The sequence below is a fragment of the Tyto alba genome, unplaced genomic scaffold (assembly GCF_018691265.1).
Source record: "Tyto alba isolate M040663 unplaced genomic scaffold, T.alba_DEE_v4.0 Super-Scaffold_29, whole genome shotgun sequence".
NCBI lineage: Eukaryota > Metazoa > Chordata > Aves > Strigiformes > Tytonidae > Tyto > Tyto alba.
In genome coordinates, this window is record NW_024881303.1 from 2,994,866 (window position 1) to 3,019,098 (window position 24,233).

General features: G+C 39.5%; 1 protein-coding gene across 1 annotated transcript in view; it reads left to right on the forward strand.

Moving 5' to 3' along the window:
- The first annotated feature begins 1,256 nt into the window (after positions 1–1,256).
- KLHDC1 (kelch domain containing 1) overlaps positions 1,257–24,233 on the forward strand; it is a 32,279-nt gene continuing 9,302 nt past the window's right edge. Inside the window, 8 exon segments of the mRNA XM_033003004.2 lie at positions 1,257–3,155; positions 6,938–7,008; positions 9,547–9,664; positions 10,619–10,737; positions 12,515–12,593; positions 13,517–13,600; positions 15,570–15,653; positions 21,767–21,825. Coding sequence (XP_032858895.2) covers positions 3,054–3,155; positions 6,938–7,008; positions 9,547–9,664; positions 10,619–10,737; positions 12,515–12,593; positions 13,517–13,600; positions 15,570–15,653; positions 21,767–21,825 — 716 coding nt within the window. The 5' untranslated portion in view covers positions 1,257–3,053.

Genomic DNA, 24,233 nt, shown 5'->3' on the forward strand with positions numbered 1-24,233 from the left:
TGAAAGAGTGTAGATTTAGATAAGCTATAAGGAAGATGAGGATGGTGAGGTGCTGGCCCAGGGTGCCCAGAGCAGCTGTGGGTGCCCCCTCCCTGGAAGGGTTCAAGGCCAGGTTGGACGGGGCTGGGAGCCCCCTGGGCTGGGGGAAGGGGGCCCTGCCCGGGGCAACAGGATTGGAACTGGGTGATCTTTAAGGTCCTTTGCAACCCAAACCATTTTATGATTCTGTGATTTGTAGGACTCTTTCCTAGCTGGGAGGGTGCACTGGGAACCTGGCCCTTTCCCTTATGTTCTGACTCACTGACGGTAACCGTCCTACCTAGAGGCCAGGTTTTCTAGGACAGCTCTCAGTTGCCTGAGGGTTTAGTATATGGTAAATTCTTAGTTTTTCAGTTCATCGATACCCATGTGCCAGCACTGTCAGACAGAGATCCCCTCCAGCAGGTTCTGTCTTGGCCAACAAGCACGGGATGCTCTCCATGGCTGTTTTTACACACAACCAGGGAACTGCTGTTATACTCAATATTTCCTTTGGCCCTGGGCAGTTGAAGTCTGTTGCACCACATCAAGTCCTGGTATAGAGCACAACCAATAAATATACTGTGCCTCACACAGTTCCAGTCTTGTGGGGCAGCTGCCTTCTCTCCAGATGAAAAATGCATGGTATTTCAAACGCTCTAAGCCCCGTCTCTCAAAATACAGCTTTATTCCACAGAAGGCTCACAAAGCAACTCTGAAAGAAACTTCTTTGATCAAAAGATGGCAGGGATAGAAAGATGGATACAAAATGTCAGCCTATTTTCTATAGTCCATTCTCAATTGCATAATTTATAATCACGTCTCCTCATACGGGAGCAAGTTCATGGGTGAAGCTGCATCTACTCTCTTTAGACAAAAAGCTACCATCCAACAGGTCTCAGCTATTTTGGCAGGAAATATGATCCACTTTTTGTTTCAGGCATGCAGCTAGGTGCAAATTATGAACCCAATCCTTACGTAAGTTCTTCTATTTGCTGATGACTACTTATTCTCCTTTAAAGAAAATCTAATTTTTACATTCAGTTTATGTTTCACCTGAAGAAGGGAGGTACACCCGGAGATGGAATGTACCTCTCATCTAAACATAAACTTGTTTTTTTAAAGGTATGACCAAACCCAGAATATAAAGCATACTCCTACAGCATCCTGCTGTATTTGGGGTTCTTTTAGGTTGCCTGAAGCCTCCCACCAGAGATATAAAAGTATTCCAGCATGAGCTGTAGACTTCTGTTGCACTGAACCATCTGTCTTGAGCTCTGGAAGCCATGCCCAGCTCTCTGTCCCCTCTGCCTGCCATGGCTTCGTTGGACATCGCAGCACTACGGTCTCAGCACACATGGCTTGGGAGCAGAGAGCCAGCTGAGGCAACCTAATGGTCTATGATCAGACAGCACATCTACCTCATGCCTAAGGTGAATAGATGGAATCGTTTTGTTACACCGAGCACAACGAACATCCCATTTTCATGCCTGTCACCGCTCCACGGGCAAAACCATGGGCTGCTGACTTTGCGCTGTTCCCAAGCTTCCTTCTGAGACACTGCATTGTAGCTCTACCTGATCTATAGATAGAGTTTGCCTGTTATCCCATGTTTTTAACTCTTCCAAAATGCTTATTCCCGTTTTAACCATCATCCCAATGCATCATCATTACATTTCTTCATTTTAGTATTGACAAGAATAGTTAATGTTTTCCCTCCTAGATCCAACAAAGGAGGTATGTGTCCCACTTTCACAAGAAAATCTTTACAATTACTTTTGGTGTTCTTTTACAAGATGCTAAAGTGCTCATTTCACACAAACTCTACTACTCTTTCTGAAGAGCTGTGCGTGTTTTATTTTGAATTCCCTTAATTCCAGCTGGAATTAAACCCACACTAAACCCACAGTTCAGCTGCAACTCACTGGGTTGTTGATCTAACAGTTTAAGAGCTAGAAGGGCATTGTAAGAGGCTATTGCTTTTCCCAGTCTGCTGTTTAAGAGCAGGCCAACACATAGAAAAGACTATATAATGGTGGGAATAACAGGGATCAGAACTCCCTCAAATAACAAAAAGTGTGTAGTTTGGAATATGATGGGAGATGATCCACTGAGATCCCAACATCAGCTTTATTCTGATAGTTACCTCTAGCTCAACACTGGTCCCAACACACAGGTCCTGCGCAGCACCTCTGGTATTGTCCTAAAAGTACTCTAGCACACCGCAGCATGTAGCTTCTTCCTTCATCTGCTTCCAGACCACAGGTTAGAGGACAGCAATCACATGATGTTTCTTTCTGGGGTCAACAGTTTGAATTTCTTTACAATTATTTTTATTATTATCAGCTATTATTTCACAGCTGCTATTTCTGGCTGGAACATGACTCTTCTCACCTTCAGAGAGACAGCAAATTCCACTGCAGTTGCCTTAAACCACCTCTCATGTTGAGCTCTGCCTACAGACCCAGCTTTCTTCCGCTCTCGCGCTGGGTTTGCATTTAGGTATCCTATTCTCCGCGCTTTTTTTTCCTCCTCTCATGCTCTTTATTCACAGGCTTCCGCATGGTTTATTAGGCCTTTAGCCTCGCCACTGTAACACGCGGCACGCCTCACCGGGCAGACGCTGTGCCCTGGCCCACGGCGGGAGCCTGTACCCAAAACTGACAGACCCCTTCCAGGAGCAGCGCAAGGGCAAATCTAACCGAGCCCACAGGCACGGCCGCCTCCGTGACCGCCGCACCGCCGGCCCCCGGGGGCCTGGGGCCTGCTCCGGCTGCAGAGCCGAGGGAGCCGGGGCAGCGGGAGAGCCCCGGCCCGCGGGCACCGCGCCCGCCTCCGCCCCCCGCCCGACTTCTCCGGCCGCCAAGCGAGCCCCGGGGCCGCGGGAAGGGTGACGCCCCACACTTTGGACCCTCCTCGCTTCCCGTCCGCCTGAGGGGAGCGACCGGCGGAGAGCCGCAGCCTCTCCCGGAGGAGGCGGTGGCGGGACGCGAACACTCAGCCAGGCGAGCTGCTTCCTCCTCCTTCTTCCTAAGATGGCGGCAGACTCCGCGGAGCAGTTCTGCGTGGCCGAGGAGCGGAGCGGCCACTGCGCCGTGGTGGACGGGAACTTTCTCTATGTGTGGGGGGGATACGTGGTAAGGCGGGAGGAAGCGGCCGGAGGGCGCTGGGGGCGAGGAGGAGGGAGGAAAGCCGAGAGGGGCGGGCGGGGCGGGAGCGAGAAGCCGAGCGGCGAGGCAGCGGGCCGCTGCCGGGGGTGGGGGGGGGAGCCGGGCTGAGGAGACTTGAGGGGGGAGTGGAGCGGGGGCGGCTGCCCCGGCGCCCCGCCTGGCCCCAGCGCTCGGCCCGGCGTCGCCCCCGGCCGCCCCCTCGGCGGGCCGGCAGCGCAGCGCTGTTTACCTCAGCGCGGGCGCTGATTGGCTGCCGGGGCGGCGCGCCACGCAGGGGCGGGCGTTTTAAATGGCGGCGGCGGCGGCGCTGAGGGGAAGGGCGCGAAGGAAGGGAGAGGGGTTTTCTCTGCGATCGGATCGCTCTTCTGTTTGTCCATTCTCTGAGGATAGGCGCCTCTGGCTGCCTCCTCCGTTTTCAGCTGCCTCAGTCACGGAGCACGTGTTGGGGAAGGGACTGGCGGAGCCGGTTTGCTTCCCCTTTCCTTGTGGCTCCTCTGTGCTCTGAGAGTGCTTCTCTCATCTCCCTTCCTCGGTGGGGTGATTGGCTATAATTTGTAGCTATGATTTTCCACCGTGTTATTTGTGTTCTTGTTCCGGAGTCTCTGCATTTTTTACTTCTTAGTAGTTGTATGTTATGTTCAATGTGTTTTCCTAGTTTAGAAAGCAGTTCTGTCACTTCAAAGACGACCCAGTGGCAGACTAAAACCACATCTGCTTTTTTTTCCCCATACAGAGGTCCGTACTAGTTCTGGCATGAGTAATCCTGTGACTCTTAGATCTGGATTAGTTCTGTCCAAAAGAGAACTATGAATCATACTACGTTATATACAGCCAGTTCATTTTATCCACAGTGTCTCAGCATGATGGCCCTAAAATGTGAAAGTAGATTTGCTTGGTATTATTCCTGGTCTTGCTCAGGTCAAAAACGTGTTTCTGTTAACATTTTCAGTATTCTGCCTGTATCTTTCACAGGCTAAGGTAAATTTTGAAATATGCAAAGTTTGTCCTGAACTCAAGCAAAGAATTCTAGTTAGGAGCTCTTCAATTTAAATTTTTAAATAAATTCTAAGTTATGAGTGTGTGCAGTAGCAGAGGGAATAAGGTTTCTAGGGCTCTCAGGTACTAGTGGCTAGCTGTCTCTTGTCTCTTCCACATTATAGTTTAGTTTCTGAAAATCAGAATGTTCCCTTTTTTTCTTTATTTTTTTCAACTAAAAACGTTGGATTTAAAATATGATAAAGCTGGGTAGCTTGTAGAATCTGAAGAGTTGCGCTGCCCCTGAGGTTGATTCATTTAACCAGGAAGGGTTGTGCTGCTGGTGACTACTGAAATAGTGAAAATACATGCAGATACTGAAATACAACCCCTCAGCTGTGGTAGGAAGCAGGGCAGCAGGTTGGATGGCCAGGCTTGCCCAATACCAAACTGTAATGAAGTGGAGGAATCCTCAGGAGCCTGTAAACTGTTCCCACAACTTTTCTTCCCTTTGGGGGTCTTTGATAGGTTGTGTTCCTTGTGACTGCAAGTTGTGTAAGGATTTGAATACGTACTTTGTAGTGTCAAGAAGTTAGCCACCTTTAGAATAAGCATATATTTAACTAACGTGAGTTTTTTGTGATGTACAGAAAGATTTAGTGTCTTTCTCTGCCCTTAAACTCCATAATACTCTATACCTATGCAACACCTAAATCACTGGTAATACTTAGTAGATCTCTGTGCTTTGGTCTTTAGAAACTGAGGTTGGACTGGATACTGCAGTGTTTTCAGAGGTTTTCTAATAAGGGATCTTGGGTTCATGGCACAGTCAAAAAACAGACAATGTGTATTAAGTTTAGCAGATAAACTTTGCAAACATTTTTAGTAGCTTTACATATTTATTTGTGGAGATTATTATGAAAAACACTGTTACTCTTTAAGCACTGCTTTACACAGGTAAATCATTTTACATTTTTACGTTTTACATGTTGATGGTTAGCTCAGCTAACTTTTTTTGGCATCGGTGTATTTGCTCAGAGCTGGTTCTGTAGCAAATGCTTGGCCCCTGACCACTGACATATCTAGATTAAATTGAGTAGACTTCTGCACTTTGTGAAAGCTGCAAGCTGTGTGTAGCAGCAGAGCCTACCTTATGAAAGGTACCTGGCAGGATAAACTGTACCAAACACAGTGTCTGCGTGCCTGCCTGACACCTTTCAAATTGAGAAGGTAATAATAAAGTATCATTTAAAGGCAAGTAATCAGTATCAGTAACTAAATTGTTAATAATTAAATTTCAGGTTTGTATTTAACTTCTCACATTCATTTAATTTTGATTTTTTTTTTAATTTACTGACTCTGATGCTTATTGCTTCACAGTCTTTCTGATGCTAAGACAGTTATTAATGGTGTCATTGTTACTCAGCCTGAGTGCTGCAGTTGTATTCTTTTGGGCTTCCTTCTCCTGTTTGTTGTTCTTCCTCATCATTATATCCCAAGTTATTTTTATTTCTTACGTGGCCTCTGTTTGGGAGTCTTCATAGATCTGTTTTCCACAGAAGAATTAGTCTTCTCCTTCATGTTATGGCATAGGTTAAGCTTTTCTATATTAGACATTTTGTTCTTTCAAGTTCTTTTCCTTCAGTCACTGCAAGTAACTGTTCTTTTTGTGTTTTTCAGATACACTTATCTATATTTTTCCATTATGCCAAGAATTGCCTCCTAATTAAAAGTATCTCCCAAAACAACAGATAATTAGTTTTAATTCAGTAGCATCAAATCTGCTCTGGTTTAAGTTGTTACACATCTTTCTTGGCAGAACGTTAAGTTGGTAAATCTGTGCTTTTAATGAGTGTGAGCCTGAGGAGTTAAGTTCCTCATTTTTAAAATGAGTTTGTTTTTCTAACTTCGTGTTTACTTGTTGAGTTCTTTACCCATCTACACAGTGTGCCAAAGTCTCACTTTCTGGAAAAGATAAAAAGGGATTGTGGAATGAGGAAAAAAATCCTGCAGGGGAAGGAAAACTCTTTTTTCCTTAAAGGTGCAAAAAGCCCCAAAGAACAGCAGTAATACTTTGATGTTCATCTTTGATGTTCTGTACTTGGAGGTATGAAGGCTAACAGTATGGCAAAATTTGCTTGGAGTGATTGCATCAGTGACTGAATAAATACTTCCTTTAGTAACAGCATTTTAATAGAGGAAGGAGGCGTCTTTGAGTGTCTCAAGACTTTGGGGTTTTTTAAATCCATGGTCATGTTATGGTACTGTTGTGCTACTTGTTAGTAGCACTTCTGTATGTTTCCTAGTGATTTAATTGTTCGCATGGGCTATTTTCTTATTTTTACAAATTGGCTGTTGTATTATATTTGTATTGCTTTTAAAATATTGAAATGTTTTTCTCCCTACTTCTGATACACCAAACTTATTTTTTTATAATCCACACATTAAAATGAGTGATTAAAGATGCTATTAACAATCAGCAAAGCTCAGTGACATCAGGAAATGCCTAGCACAGTAATTTTAATAGCTTCAAAAAATGAAAATGTCTTTTTTGAATTTCTAATCTAAAATGTAAAACATTAACGTTATCAAGCTGCTTGTTTAAAACTGTAAGGATCAGAGCAATAATGATGAGGAATGACTTATGCTCTAGTAGATTATCTCTTTAAGATTATTCCATGTTGCTAAGTAACACGATTTGGTATTTCATTTTAAAACGTATGGTGTATAATGCATAATTGATTTAACATTTGCAAATTTTTTTTCGGTTTTAGTCAATTGAAGAAAATGAAGTTTATCTGCCTAATGATGAGCTCTGGATCTATGAAATGGATAGTGGGTTATGGTAAGTTGCATAATTTATATTTAGTTAATATATAAAGTAGATCTTTGCATAGATTACATTGAGCTACGGTGAAAAGACTTCTGCTAGGTGAATTATTGGTCATGTTCCCTGGAGTTTAAATAGCAGATGTTTAATGTGAAGACTGAAGAACAGACACATGTACTTGCAGATTAACTCTAAGAAACACATTAATTCCTTAAGTATAATTGTGTTTTTCAAGATGGTCAGTTTAAGGCTCTGTTGTTAAAACAGGTGCATTTTATTTGGGCATTTATTTTGGCTTAGTTCTCCATACATTAACTTTTATGTTAAAAAGAATATTTAAACATTGGATATTTGGGTTCTTGATCTATTTACAATTATATATTTTTTGTTATTACTTAATTGTGTTTTGAGTGTATTTGCATAAATAACTCATAACTAACAAGATCTTGCACTTCACTAGCAATTCAGTCTTTATGTTTTATATTAATTGTGTTTACATATTGTATGTGGGGAGAGATAACAATGCCTGGTTTAAAATTTTCCAGGGGTTTCTATTACAATAAATGTATTCAGTCTGGTAAAGTAGCATCCATTTGGGCTTATATGTGGTTTTTGCCAGCTGTCCTTGTAGTCTCCCACCTGTTTATATATTTCTTGCATGCCCATATTCAAAGTAACAATTTGAAAGGGGAAGGGGAGGAGGGAGGGCTAGATCAAGAAGGTGTCTTACAGTATGTATGAAGTTCCACAGCTGTGTGGTCAAGTCACTGACTTTGAAAACAAGTTTGCTTATGGAGAGCTGTGAAGTGCTAGCAAGTCTTTTCTCCTTTTTTCAGATTGTACCCTCACTGAGGCTGTGGTTTGCTGTCTCTTTCTTTTGGTGAAAGGGTTGGCTAAAACAACCTCATACTCTCTCTTGGTTTTCACCCCTGATGTCCCCGTATCGGTTGTACTGGTACAGCTGTTTACATGGTCACACGGGAAACTGGATCGGGAAAGTGATCTGGGTTAAATATAACTCTTCTTTTTTCAGGGTTATTTTTAAGCGGGATCCGCTCTTGATCTCGTTTGGTTTACAGCACACACAGTTGTACACACACAGCTGACACAGGAACAGGCAGGAGTGGGAGAGGGAGAGCAAAGAAGGGGAAGGTGGGCTGGCCTGTGGCAGTTCTGGTGCCAGAACAAAGGTGTTTGGGAGCAGTGCCCTAAGCAGCTGTTAGCGAGTGCTGTTTTCAGGAGGGAGCAGTTACACATGCATCATTCACTTCTGGTGATTGAGTGCATAAAAAGCTCTTTCTTTTAATGGCTGCCTCCAGGTCTTTTAGGTCCCTGTAAGGTCAAGGATCAGAACTCATAGCAGTAAGAATCCTTCTCTTGTGTATAGCCACCAGTGATGGAAAATTAAGGCATCTGATCTAGATGTGGATGCATCGAAGAAGGGGATGAATAGAATTGACTGGGACAACTGGTGTGGTGATATTAGACCTAGCAGAGAGAAGAAGAAGTGGAATCAGACTTTGAAGGTGGGAGATGATGACTAAAGAGGGAGACTGGGCTAAGGACCCAGCTGGAACACACGGAGTCAAGTCAGGTGGAGAGCTGAGAAAAATGAATGGATGGCAGGGGAAGGAAGGAAGCTTCAGCTGGAAACTGTGGGGTGAAAGCAATTGAGATGTCAGTAGTAAATCTGGGGGCAAGGAGTTGGGTGCTAGCACAGAGAGACTGTGATTTGGCTGCTAAACCTACAGAGGCTGAAGGTATGGCAAGAATCGTAAACAAATCGCATGTCCTTTGTATGTGTGAGGGGGAAGTGCAAGTCCCTGTCTTCTGTAGAAATTTGAGATCCTAGGAAAGCTGTTTTCAGTGTGGAGTAATGATTCTAAGCTCAGTCTTGGCCTAATGCTCAGCCTCGTGAGTTTGGCAGAAATTGATTTTCGTCAGATAGTTACATAGTGCTTGAGATTGTGTGATGTTACAGTTTATATCACACGAAGTTACTGGTTTGTAAGTGAGACTAGCAAGGAAAAGGCTAGGAACTGCTGCTGCTGCTGAACAGAGAACTCACTGCTAAAATTGGCATTGAAGATTTTTTTATTATGCTAATTACAGTTCAAAATGTAGTTTTAGGAATTGCATATTGGGTACCAAAATTAGTGAGTACTTCTGACCTTGTTTCTACTTCTGCCTCAGTTTTGCATTTGTACAATAACAGCAATACCATGTTCTCATTTCAGGAGTTTTTGGATTTAATAGTATTTCCAGGTTTTGAATAATAAATGTTTCTGCTCTAGTAATGCTCTTTTAATATAGGTTTCACCTTCAGAAAAACTGAGATGCTTCATAAGCATATGCCCAATATTCATGTGACAGTCTTCTTACACTGCAGGATCCTGACTTCATATATCAGCTACAGTTTCTAGTGCTAGTTATGGCCAAAACTGCATTCGTAGCTTTAAGTCTAAAAACTATTAATACATTTGAATTTGGTTTGTTAATTTTAGCAGGTTTGAAAGCAGCATTATAAGACTTAATGTATGTGCTAAATTGCAGGACAATGCACCTAATGGAAGGGGAGTTACCTACCTCCATGTCAGGAAGCTGTGGGGCAAGCATTAATGGGAAGCTGTACATTTTTGGTGGATTTGATGATAAAGGATACAGTAATCGGGTATTGTATTCTTTTCTTTCACAACAATCTGTATTTGAATGAACAGTAATGCTGACCTTAGAGTTTTGTCTGGTGTAGTTTGCATTTGAATTAAGGAGAAATTTAAGGAAAAGCTTTATTTTTGTAGAATAAGTATATTCTTAAACTGACAAAAAAACTTTAAGTTTTTGTCTTAATGTTCAAATCCATATATTTTTCTGCTATTTTTTCACTGAATCATAGCTTCAGAATAAGACCCATTAAGTGAAACTTTCTGTATTTACTTCTGAGAACTGCCAGTGTTTTCCCAATTACCTTTTTTTTTAAAAAAAAATATGTTGCCAGCCATAATTGAAATTTATCTCAGAATATCACTTTTATTTTTGCTCTTTGATAGAAATTACCTTTCTTATATAATCATGGACCAGTTTTCCTAGTAACTGAAGACTGGAGTGGCAAAGTAGATGAAATGAGCTGTTTTATCATTTAGTGTAAATGAAGTCAGAGTTCAGTTCTGACTAGAAAATAACTGAAATGGAGCCTGGAATCAGATCTCACTTTAGTACTCGGTTCACAAGCCTTGTTGATTTTTGTGCAGTTACCCAGTTCAGTCAGGCAGAACTCCTGATGGTTCTGCCGGTAGAATTGAATTGGGAGCTGTTTGTCTTGCAGAAGCTTTTTGCAAGACTTCAGTTGACTCTAGAAGGAGCAGGATATTACAGTTCTGGTCTGGCTGAGTGAAGGCAAGGAAATTGCTGCTAATTCTCACACTTTAAATGTGTTCTTGTGGTCTGTTGGACTCTTTCTGTCTGTTGCTACATATTGTAAACTTCACTGACAGTTCCTTTTTTTTTTTTTTTTTTCCAAAGGAAGTAGTGTATTCTGGGGGTGGTGGGTTGTTCTTTTTGTTGGTGATTTATGCTGGATTCTTCGACATCATTTATACTGAAAATATTGTAATTTTTTTCTTTTAAGCTGTATTATGTTAATTTGCGAACAAAAAATGGAACCTATAGGTGGAAAAAAATTACAAATTTTAAAGGTCAACCTCCTACACCACGTGACAAGCTTTCCTGCTGGGTGTATAAGGACAGGTAACACATTAAGAATATTTAATATGTGTTAATTGCAGAGAGGAAGTACTATAAAGTGAAGAGCACACAGGTTTGGGATTCATGAAACTCTTAATTCTTAGCTTGACTTGCTATGGGATTTTGTGTAACTCTCCTAACAGCTTTCTACCAGAGTTTTCTCACATGTGAACTGAATTAATGGTAAGTATAAACCCACTTTAGGAGAGGGTTGGGAAATTTAGTGAAAGTTCGTGGAGTGCTTTGAGAATTTAGATAAACTTGCTGTGCATCTACTACTTATGTTTTTAATTGTAACATGTTAAAAGATCAGTATAAAAATTACATTTTTTTTTGTTACATTATGTAAGCATTAAATTATTACCTGCAATAAAATACATGTCATATATTTTCAAGGATTTTAATAGCACATAAATGCTGACAATTGCAAAGGCATTTCAGTGATTATTTTATAAGAACCAAGTCAGCCTAGATATTTGTGTTGTAAAAGTTACCGAGTGTATTTAGAAAAAATACTTAGCTAAAAATAAATATTTGACTTCAGATTTTGTGTTTTATTATAGAAAGTGTGGATATTGTGGCATATCTGATCACGAGAAAGTGACATGTCAGTGATTTGTTATAAAAATTACTGTAAACAAGAAAGAATATGATGTACAGTGAACACTAAAAAATGTAAATGATTAATCTGTTTCTGGATTCCACATCTAAAGAGGTTTTGAATAAACTGTATAATGCCTCTCAGTACTATATCTTGGTTCTGTAAATCTAACTGCAAGATATATGAAATAACATGTATTTGAACAACTTCTCATTAGCTGTTACTACAAGATTATTCAAAACTAATTTAATCTATTCAGAGTATCATATAATCCGCATACTGAGAAAATGACCTATTTCAGGTGGCAGAGTATAACCTTTTCATTTAACAGAAATATTTGGGGACAAGCTATGCACCTTTTCAGAAGTATAAATTAAAATTTCACAAGATGTGAATTTGCAGATCAGGATGTCTTGGTGTATTGCACAATGCTTTCAGTAACTCTGTTTCCCTAGGAATGTCAGTCTGGAATGACCTTCACCATCCCATCATTTCCTAAATTGCCTTCTCCCAAGATCACTAACAACTATACCAAATATCCTCAAATGTTGAAGTTAAACAAAACTTTAGGAACCATTACTTATGGATGGCCATTTCATGGGTGGAATATTAGGCTGGGAGGTGTGTAATAATACTTGCAATGCAATATGTTCAGTAGTGCTTAGTTGAAAGAATCTCTAAGCTAGAGCAAGGCTTTGTGGGTCACAGGCAGTCTGTGGGCTGAACCTTGGGAACATTTGTTGTGAAAAGATGTATACAGAAGGCTAACAAATATAGCAGGAGCATAGGAGTTTCAACAGAAAAGGGTAGGAATTCTAGCAGAAGCATAGGCATTTCACGGTCTTGTGTGTTATGTGTCATTTTGAGACTTGTGTCTGAAAATGTGACTGGATAAATAAGCTTGTGGATGGAGGAGTAGAGACTAGGGACCGAGGTATTTTGAACCTCCTTCCTTGCTTATGTGCATTTCTGTCAGGCTTGTTGAGGAGTGTAACTATTACCTTCATCTCGGTAAGGTTTGCTGCGTAATTAGGTGAAATATGAAATACTTTAAGTTGTTTATGTTATTAATAGTACAGTAGGTAAACCAAATTTTGAAATTAATTATTGCAGCTTATTCATTTGCATGTTATTTACAAAATGGCTCACTGAACTCCTATTTTGTTGTTGTTCTTTTAGGCTAATATATTTTGGTGGCTATGGCTGTAGGAAGCATAATGAACTGAGTGATTGTTTTGATGTCCATGATGCATTTTGGGTAAGAGATTTGTCACAATTCAGTGATTTGTCCTTTCTGATTGTCAAAATGTGATCTTTTATACTATACTCAGTAAGTATGAAAATCTGTCTGATTTTTCTTTTATTTGTAGCATCAGCAGAAATGCAAATTAGAATCTTCTACTCAGATTTGAAATTTCAGATATTGCATGTTGGGAGCAGTGGGTGTTCAGCATATTCCAAATACCCAGTGCTAGGCTTTGGCTGCAATGAAACAAAATGCAAAAAAAAAAAAAAAGAAGCCAGAACAAAGGCTGTATTTTAAATCTGAAGATGTATTTTAAATGTAAAACTCCTAGAAAATTTTAGGATTTATTTCCTTGAAGTAACGATAGGGAATTTATAGCTTTACAAGTCTGACAAATACTTTCAGGTAATTTCATTAATTTGTTATCCAGAATAAATGCCATTACTTTAAGATGCCTGGATTAGCTAGTTTCCTATAATGGTTTCTTACAGTTAACAAGAAGAAGGAAACTGATTAGAGTATTTAGTGACAGAAATTAATAAGAAATAGATATGCATTCAAGGGAGTGTAGATCCTTACACCAAATGTTAAGTACTGATTTACAGAAATGTATTACTTTGCACAATCTGTTTATTTCTTAGTATGTTATACTAAAATTAGAAGGTAGAATTTGTCTATTCCAGTGACTGATGTTGGAGCCCAAAGCCCAGTTTCATAAGTGTCATCAGCCCTAACACTCCGGAATGCTGTTGACCTTCAAATAGACCTGAGCTGCTAGATAATTATTAAAAATATTAACATATATCTCTCAATAAAATTCTATATTTTAGTTTATTTTCTATTTTGATAGATCACTTTGTGTTTGTATCCTTTAATAAGCACAATGATTTTAAAATAAAATATATTTATTTTTAATATTTTAACTTCTTTTTTAGGAAGGACAGATATTCTGGGGATGGCATAATGATGTTCATGTTTTTGATACAACCACACAAACTTGGTCTCAACCAGCGATTAGAGTGAGTGGTTTGTAGTCTTGTCTCTTGACACAATTGTGATTTTACTGAAGTTTGAATAGTTATTGTGCTCTAGAAATTGACGTTGGGAGAAGTAATTTGAATATACTCAGGCTTATAACATTAAACAAGATGCCTCTGAAATGTGGAAAATTCAGAACAGATACAAATTTTTTTCCCCCACAGGATGTTATTAGACTGATGTTTTTTCTATAATGTGGTTCTGATGCAAAAAATGCCATAAGCTTCAGAGAGGTGTTAGAAATCTGGACACAGTAGTAGATGATAGAGTATTGTGTGTCTAGGGGATAGTTTTACAATAAAGCTTTTTATTCAAGCTTTAAGACAACTGTTGGGATTATAAAATGACTGTCAGCACTCTGTTACTAAAAAGACAAGGCACTGGAATACTCCAGAAAACCATTTAATAGGAATGCCAGAGTGGGGCTGAGGAACAGGCTATGGAGGTGCTTCAGTGACTCCTCACAAAGCAAGCTTGGGTCCTGCAGAAATGGATTATGGTGGTTTATAGCAACTTTGGGTGTCCTTGCAGGCCCTGCCAGGGCTTTGGACATGGAGAAGATACATGGCTGGAGCACAGCCAGCTCTGAATTCATCCTGTGTCACACCTAGCGAAGGCTTTCTGGAGCAAAGCGAATGTCTTTGGGGGATACATGATAGAAACACATGAAGGGTTTTAATGGTGCCAGACTGAGGTTAACAAACCCCCTTGATCTGAACTGTTTGGAAGCCATTTGGATGGCAGTGTCTGTGTATAATTAATCTGCAACATGGATAACGTATCACAGATAACTGAGAGTTGGCCACATGAGAGATTAAGGTCTGCCTGGGGATTTCGTCCTTTCCCCTGACACTCTTTTCATAAAAGCTGCCAGGTCAGCATTAAAGTTAGTGTATTGAGCTGAAAAGCAATGGTGGTCTTGAAATCTAGTCTCAGTTCACCATTCAGCTTTCACAGACTTAAAGCAAGGGGAGAGAGTGAATTCACTGTATTGCTAGTTTAGGATTTCAATTTTCCTTTGTGAAGTAAAGATATATGTTTAGTATGTGAGGGTTATACAGTCGTTATTTTGAGCATTGTGATTATGGAGTTGCTGTATTCCTTTCAAGAGTTAATATTAAAAAAATCCTTTGAACAAATATCTCCCAGTCATGCTACACTATTAGAATAAACAGATCAGATATTCTTCAGCAAATATGTTATTTTAATAGTCTTCCAAAGGAGCATGTATACTCACTCTCCCAGTAAAATACTAATGCACACATTTCTATTTATTAATATTAATATGATAGAATGAAGGTTCATAAAATCCTGGTGAGTTTACGTAAGAACTCAGTAGAAGTAATATATTGTAATGAGTGTCTGACATTGTTTTATGGTCTTTATAGGATCTTCTAAAATTCCTGTAAAACTAAATGCAAAAAATGAAATTGCCATTGTTAAAGTAAAAGCCAATGTTGGTATCATTAGTTCTGATTTAAACAGGGAAGACTTTTTGGCATGTGGCTATTGGATGTACCATCAAATTTAAGATCTGATTTCCAGAGATTTTAGTACCACTTCCTGATGGTTTGCACTTTGGAAAAATAAAGCCACACAGGAGATACCAACAATAACTGATGTGTTGCTGTAATTTTATGCTTAGGAATTAAAGATAAATTAATTGAATTTCACTTAAGTAAAGCAATGATAAATCAGACTAAGAGGGAATATATTAAACATTAGCAAGTAAGGCAACTCAATTAAAGCTCTCCTTGGCAATTATGTATATCTTCTAATGTCTGTGGAGTCTTGGACATGACTACAAATTATTTAATTTGAAAGTTGCAGTCCTGTCAGCATATTGATGTATGTTGGCCTTGTCTTTGCAGTCACTGTGTTACTGACTTGCCACTATCCTTGGCTGGCACTTCGATGATGTTCTGAAGGATCTTGTTTTGATTCTTTCAGGGTGGAGATCCACCTCAGCCTCGAGCAGCCCATACATGTGCTGTGCTGGGAAATAAAGGTTACATCTTTGGAGGACGAGTGCTGGTTAGTGTTTAATTAAAACATTTTATTGGCAGTGATACTATTTTCTTGGCAGTTATTTTTTGTTTAATAGAAAATTACTTGGTAGTAGAAAAAACAAATCCAAAATGTCTTTGGCCTAACCTGTATGTTAGGGGCATTGACTCCAGGATACTTCTTTTCATCCCCCTCTACCTTACAAAAAGAAGAGTCTTTCTTTCTGTCTGTAGTACTAATGATGAACCATACATTGTCCCAAAAAGAAAAAAACCCAGATGACTCTATGGTAAATGCAGTTGTATATAAATCAACAAAAATTATTGATTTGTGCAAAACCTCTGTAGGAGATGGTTCTTTGAAAGTGGAGCAGAAGCAAGCCTGCTGTTAGACCTGGTTTAAATAAATTATGAGATGCTAGCATTCTGTGCTTGCTACAGCTTAACAGATTTATACATCAAACCTGCTGGCTTTTTTTTCCCCATTTCACTTAATGAAATGCTAGCAAGTAGTAAATATAACTGGGATTTTAGCTTGTGCTCCCGTACTTGCCCTGCTAAAGAGAAAGGAAATGTGTAAGAATGGTCAATTACTCACATAAACATCTCATACCCTGATGTTTACCTTTGGAAAAGTGAAGTTCAGAATAGCTGTTGGGATACAGTATTTTGTATTTACAATTGCAACATGTGGTCCTGAAAGGTAGGAAATAAAAAGTTTCAGTTGGCTTTATAATTTAAACTTTTCTTATTTTTTGCACACAAGTGACCAAAATACAGATGTCTGGAAGAGCAGCATGTGATTACAATGGCTGGATACAAAGCTGTTGGTCTCAGTACACTCGAGTTGAGGATGCTGCAGCATGTTATCTGATAGCACAGGCTACTGCAGGCACAGGTCATTCCAGTCCTGCTAAGCCTCTCTGCTCTCTGAATGTCAATTTTGCAGTCTCAGTCTTTAGCATATTCTGTGCTCTCAATACAGAGTATGTGCAGCATACCATAGAGATTGCTGTTAACAGCTTTATTCTGTAGATCCAACATAAGCTCTTTGCCACAAAACTAAGGCTTGTATTTGCCTTCTTGTTTCAAGACTACCATTTAATACACTGTGGGAGGATCTTAAGTTTTCCCTTATGTAATAGTGAAAGGCAGCGTAAGAGCTGTCTGTATAGGATGGAGTCAGTGCATATTTAAATCAAGGCTAGATTCTTGCTGTATAATCTTAACTCTTCCCAGCTATTTTTAACTTAAAGGAAAAAAAAAAAAGCCATAGGTATCATCCCCCTGGTTATCTGTACCTAACAAACTTGAAGCCACCACTGGTAAGCAAGGAGATAATAAAACTTCTCAGAAACACAATTTTTCTAGTACTAGTCAGAGAAGATTTTCTCTTCAATTCTTCTCTGATGAAGCATTAATGTAAGAATTTAAGCCTGAGGAAGCAATCCAATACAGAAGACATCTTCCTGTCTTACGTCTGAAAATAAGGATGGTAGTAGGTAGTCTTAACTAATGCAGGCTCCCCTACAGTTTGTAAATTTTTTGCAAGGATAGTTGCTTTATGGGCTGGAAAGTGTTACAACTCTTTCTAGAACTGTTGCAAAAGCATAGGGAAGGTAATATTTTTAAAGGTCTCTGTATGAGCTGGAGTTTATCAGGAGTGTGAGAAACAGATTCCGTAAGGCAAGTTAAAAAACCCTCCTAATTAAGTTACTGTGTAGTCTTACATAGTTTTAAAAAAAATTTAAGGCTTTAGTTCTTTTTGCCTACAGCTAATTTAGAGCCTTTAATCATACTCAGCTAGAGCATGAGGCTCAATCCTTTCTACCTCTATGAAAAGTAACAGTGAAGAAGCTTTTGAAAGCCCTCAGAGCTGTGTTTCTATAGTTTTGTTACATGAAAGAGAAGGAATTAACTGTTGGTTGGAAATGCCCTGCAGTGAACATATGCCAACTTCATCTTGGAAAGCTGCCATGACCTAAACCCTGTACTTGCAAATAAACAGTGTAAAATTGCACTTTGTTCCCTGTCCCCTGTTTTCACACTGTAAAAGCTGTACTCTAATGCAGTGTTCTTCTCAGGGAAAGTCTACAGTTCTGTTACAAAATGGCTTACTCCTGCTTGCTCAGACAGAAACCAGACAAACAGATCAAGGGAGGCTCAGAACAGCCACACAATGTCCAGCCAGTTTTTCAGTTTGAACTGCCTCCCACAGCTGCAGGAAAAGTTTTTACCCTAAGTACCTTTTCAGAGCAATCAGAAAAGCAAGTAACCAAAGTTGATCCTGTTGATTCTTGACATTCTCCATTATTTGTTATGTGGCCTTTCACACAGGCTCACAGTCTCTGGAATTGTTGCTAAAGCCCCACCTCTGACTGACAGAATTGCATGCAGTAGCTTCCAGAGCTGTAGGTTTGGACAAACTTGATTTGCAGATAACTATGGAAATAAAGGGATATTAGAAAAGATTGAAAAAGTATCTAGTCTTACTTGAATCTTGTGTGTCAGGGTTAGCCATGCCAAGCAAAGTGAGCCCTATGCCTCTGCTATGGACTTGCTCTTCCATGTCTGCTTTATAAAGGAACTCTTGCTAACCACAGCTGAACTGAATCCTGCTCCTCATTTAGCAAGCCTGCAGACGTGAGAGGGAAGGAAACCTAGGTGTGAAGAAGTAAACACACAGCTCAGGACCTTCTGGCCAACATTTATTTCTGAACACTTCCTCAGCCTTCAAAGCCTTGCTTCCTCTGGCTTGTTGGCAAGGGCTATCTCTGTGTGGTGCAGAGGTTTTCACCCCAGAAACAAAATAGCATTGAGTGTTGTCCAGGCTAGTTAGGGTTGCTGCACTGTGCCCGTTGCAACTGAACTGCTTCGTAACAGAAGCTAGGATTCTCATGCAGCCTCTGCAAGTGAAATTGTTAGTAAACTGGAGCTTGCCTTTCATTTCTCCACTGTGCTGTTGCATGATTAGATATGCCCCATGAGGACATGTCCTCTGGCTTCTATTTGACTATTTGACTACAGGATTCCAAAATACAAGAAGGCTCTGCTCTGTAAAGGTTTTTCTCTTCCTCAGGTAGCATCAGCTACCTTACTAACCATTTGCTAAATTTCAGTTAAACTGCTTGGGAACAATATCAGAGAAGAGTGAAATTTTGGAAAGCTATATTTGATTTTGTAGGAGAGCAGTAAGTGTAATTTTCACCTTAGTGTTTACTTTCTATCCTAGAGGTAAATGGAAGGAAACTAACAAAGGTTAGGGAGTTCAGTGGGGCTCGAGGAATTAATCTAAGTCATGAAACAGGAAAGGAAAGTTAAAGACATCAGAAAAACACTACATTTCCTGACAACAGGAGTAGCTCGTCCCCAAAGGATGAAGTCTTGCTTTTCTCCATAAAGTAAGGAGCACATACGGGGTTGCTCTGCTCCTCCTTCTCCTTCTAGTTCACCATAATACAAATCTTCCCAGGGAAAAGGCTCTACAAGGAACCAGAAAGGGCCAGGAAGTGTCATGAGGCTTCTCCTATTCATCTTTCTGGGAGGAAAGGGCACCTTTTTCCAAACTTGGAGCTAGAACGGGTAAAAGAAGATGATGATGATCAAAATCAATTGTACCAGGAATCATTTGAAAACAGGCTCAGAAGTATTATGTGGACTCTGTTCCTCCAGGTAAGCCCCTGAAAAAACAGAAATGGGAGAAAGTGGGAAGGAAGGTGAGCTAGTCCAAAAGTTGATGCAAGTCTCATGTTTGATTTAAGTGGAAAATTTTCATGTAAAGAATGATGAAGTAATAAAACAAAAGTCTTTCCAGCAGCTCTTCACGCACCTGATGCCTTAATGTATGCATGTTTATATTTCCTGTTATCCTTTCTGTCACTGAAGATCAGAAGATACATTGAACTGCAATCCTCTTACAAAGATTTGAGCTGTAATAGTTGTTTGATTGTAAATCTCAGAATGGAGAGCTGCACTGAGTTTAGTGTAACAGCAGTGAGCTGTAAATATGTCACCCGTAATGCCTTTCATCATGCTAGAAGGCTAATCCTGAGACAAAGCAGATCCTGGTTAATGTTTACTGAGCTGCAAATAAATGAACATGCAGTAGATAAGTAGAATGTCTAAGGAGTCCTTGTAGCTTAAAGGGAAATGCAAACCCTCTTACAAGGCTTGATGCTTTTAAGCCAGTTAAGAATCACTTTAGGATTATCAGCTAAATGATTAAATATAGTAGGTAGCATTTAGAAATACATGAGAAGCTGCAAGAAAACTTTGCATATGGCAAGTAATGATACTGTAACCTGACTGTGTGCCTTACAGCTTCCCAAATAAGGGTTGGGTAGAAAGGCATTTTCATTTGTTAAAGCTGTTAAAGGACTGAATCTTAGACATAAATGTCCAACTGATGCTGTGTTTTGAATTCGGAATGAGGTTGATGTAATTATGCATCTGTCAATCTGTTGAATCATGAGAATGTAAAGATTATAATACATTGATTTCCCAGGGACCAAGAAACTGAAAACTACTCCATCTTCTGCCTAATACCTAGGCAAGGAAAGTCAGCGAGGAGGTCTTGAACAGGATCTTCTTGAAACCTTAATTTCCAACATAACAGCAACTTTCTTCCCTTTCTTTAATAGATGTCCTCTGTATCAAACTGTGTTATTCCAAGATGATTAAATACTTTTAGTTCTAGAGTCCAGGATGTTGCTTTTTCCCCACCCTACCCCCAAGTATCCAGCTGTGTACAGATACAGCAGAAGATACTCAGTAATTGCATTTTCCTTTCTGCTTGTATAATTTGTTCCTCATGTCCTTCAAAGCCACCTGAAGGAGCAGGAAACTGAATAGACTTGTCATGGAAGGCAGATCTGTTCAGCTGGCTGTCAGTTGGACTGCACTGTATTGTTACATTCACTATCTTGCATGGATAAAGTTTCGCAGGCAATGCACAAAAGCTCTCACATTATGCTTTTCTTTAGCCTACTGGCCCCTCTGAAGGCGTTCCAAAATGCTAGTTAACGTTCTCTTCCCTAGGACAGGAAAGGGTTAGCACTTGATCAGAGTAGGCCCCAGCTATCCTGAAAACCTTGCTGTTTCCTGAAATACCCTGAGAGACTTTCCATAGCTCTGATGGACAGCTTTGGAAGTCTCTCAAACTCACTAACTGGCTGAGTTCTCAGAGGTAAAACTACTCCTATTCTGACTTAAATGACGAGTCTAGTTTCTGCCTCAAAGGATCTGCAAGCTGGAGAAAGGCTTATTCTAATAGATCTATGGACTACCCTAGGAGAAAAGAAATTGTAAGGTAAGGCAAGATATATTTCCCTACTTCTCAGATACCGTTTTATAGTACCTAGGGGAATCATAGGTATCAGTCAAGTGTTCTGTGAGCCATTGAAAATACTGCTACAATCTAAAGCAAGAAATTCTTCCTTGTATTCTCCCCCTACTTTATGTTTCTAAGGCAATTACTTTCTTCATCTCAAAACACAGGCAGATATGCAAGTGTATTGATTTACCATTGTTCTTATTGATATACTTTATTATTATTTTTATGGCAAATGCTAAACGGTGATAAAACGTTGTTGCTAGTAGTAACTTTGTGAAAGGGCTTGCCTTCTGGAAAAGAGAGAAAAACACAGATGGGATGAACTTTTTGTGGGATGTCATGTACTAAGTACAGTACCTACTAGAATATTTCAAGGAATAAGGGACAAGGCAGGAGGATGCATAGTTCTGAACAGAATGCAAAGAAAAATAATGAGAAGAAACTACTATGTGTAGAGTATTATACCTTCTGCAATTACCTACCGTGAATTCTATGGATGAAAATTGAATACATTTGCCAGAATTGAATATCACATAGTTCTTCACTATTAAAATCTAAAATTGGCCCCATAGTGCCATTGCATTACTGTAAATATTCCTGACAGCTAGTTTTCTGAGAGTTGTATGGGGTTTTTGAGAAGAAATGCTTTTCATCTGCCACATAATACAGAGTTGTTTTGAGGCACATGGGTAGAGTTTTCTTAAAAATATTGTTACTTGGAATATTCTGTCCTGGGAAGGCCTGGCTGAAATACTTTGCTCATTGTTTGCTTAATATAACACAACTGGGATTTTATTTATTTGTTTTAGCAAACTAGAATGAATGATTTGCACTGCCTGAATTTAGACACTTGGACTTGGTCTGGAAGGTAGGTTTCTCTCTATAACACTTAAAGTTGAATGTAGCAGATTGAGACATACTGTTGAGTAGCTCCAGTGCTAATTTTGTGGCTTTTCGAAGAGGAGAATGGGAGTTTGGGGACTATTTTAACAGCTGTTATATTGTGATTTCCATTTAATTTAATTTGATAGTGGTTACTATGCTTTTTCTGTTCTGCACCAGAGCGTTGATGATGCTATTTTAAGCACAGCATGTAGTGACTTAACATCCTCATTTTCAAGATGAGTACATTTATCCATATGGAATTTTAGTTTTGATGTCTTTTTCATTTTTACTATCTATATTTGGTTCATTATGGTACAGATTGGGGAACAATCTTCCCCCCTCCCCCTTCCAAGATAAGCATCTTAACCATTTTTAAAAAAATCAAGTAAAAGCATGATCTAAATATTTACATTTTAAACTAAATCAGGTATTAGTATACTTCCTGAAATTTGTTTGCATGTGTCATTTACAATAGTGCCTACTACATGTGTAGAATCAGTGGATATTTTGTTAGCTGATAGACAGAACCGGAGATAAACAGTAACTGTTGGGTGATAACCACTGCTCTGTGCCTATTCTCAAGGTAACCTAATAGCAATTTCATAGAAGACCATTAAATACCCCTTTCTGGAGTATGTGTCAGTACTGATCCTGCTCCAGGGCTTTATGTGTTTCATGCACCTATGAGGGGCATCTTTAATCATCCGTGACTGCTGAGCTGATCCAGCACCAAGTGTGTTGCTCTGCCCTCTGAGGCAAGAGCAAAGCAGGGGAGCAGACACAATCCTCCATCCATTCCTTGCTGCTAACAGCAGCAGGACAAAGAAGTCCTGCAGCGTCCTTTCAGAAAAAATTCTCTTTGAAGATTTATTTAATTAGCACTTACAATTAATCAGTGTAATTCTCCTTTTTCTTCTCTAGTTGTTTTAAAATGAACAGCGTTCTACCTAAATGATAGAATTGTCCCTCTTAGACTGTGAACTTTACCTCTGAGTGGATTGATTATTCAGATTATTGCTTTAGCTGCTTACTTTTTGTTGTTGCATGAGCAGTTGCTCTTTGGCTTGCTTTTCATTGCTTTAAAAAAGGAAAACTGTGACAGTTGAGTGACAAGTCAATGAGAGGAATTTCAAGCCCTGAAGGAGGGATGTCATTGTCAAAGTTCTAAGTCCTCATCAGCCAGTGTTCCCTTTTGTTTGGCATTTGAAAGCTAATACTGAAGTTTAAGTGTTTTCTGTTCTTGACCTGAATACAACAGGCTGATTTTACCTTACATACCACGCACATCCTTAGATTAAGGATGTCAATACTAAATGCAGCCATTCCTAAAAACTGAAGATTGTTCCAATACTCAATTATTTCTATATTGTGATCCAAGAATAGCTCACAATACTTACCCTTAATTTAGTATAGACACTGATCATTGTAAGTCTAGGAGCCTCCTATCCAGTCATTCTGCACCTCTGCAAAGAGTCTTTAAGAGACTAAAAAAAGAGATTTAAGAGAGACTAAAAAATATATTTAAGAGACTAGGAAAAAAAAGTGTCTGCTGCTGTGGTGGCACCTCACATGAGGTAAAGCATACATATTTGTCCATACCTAGAGGGGTGACTAATCAAAGGATGGTCTTGTGGGAAGCTTCACAGGCCTGAGCGCTGATCTGCCCTTACTAAAGTGACTGATCTTAGGGAAACCTGAGAAATAGAATTCAGAGATGGCAGAATTTAGATTAGCCATTGTCAGCTGGCAGTTGGGGGTGGGGGGGAAGGGTAATTTCCTAGGGCTAGATGATATTTTCTCCAAATAATTGATTTGTGGCTATTAATTATCTACTATGGTAAAATCATCTCATATTACCAGGCCACCTCTCAGCATGCACAAGCATACAGTACCTTGCCACGTGATTTCATCTCCTGATTACGAGAGAAAAAAATCAGTGTATCCTTCAGGACAAAATCAAATTAGTACTTACAGTTTGACTCCAGTTTACAGTCTGTCTTTACACAAATTGTCTGGAAAATTATTTATGGCTACATTCTTCCTTTCATAAAATCAATAGTGATGGCTGCATGAGAAATTGGGCATTTGTAGGGATCACCTCCAATATAAAGAACTTGGTCCCAAAAGTCCCATGATTCCACACACAAACATTGTAAAATAAGACAAGTAAATAAGCCAGGGGATTTTTTTTCTCTTTTTTTTTTGTCTGAAATTTATATAGCAAAGAAATGCATGCTGAGACCAACAACATTACATATTAAGAGTGAGGAGTAAAGAAAATCACTCGATATCCTTTGAGTGCCAGCAATAGTTTTGAATGGTTCTAATCAGTTCTAAATTCCAGCAATTTCAATCAGACCATTTCCACCTGAAAGCTGCCTCTAAAAAGCC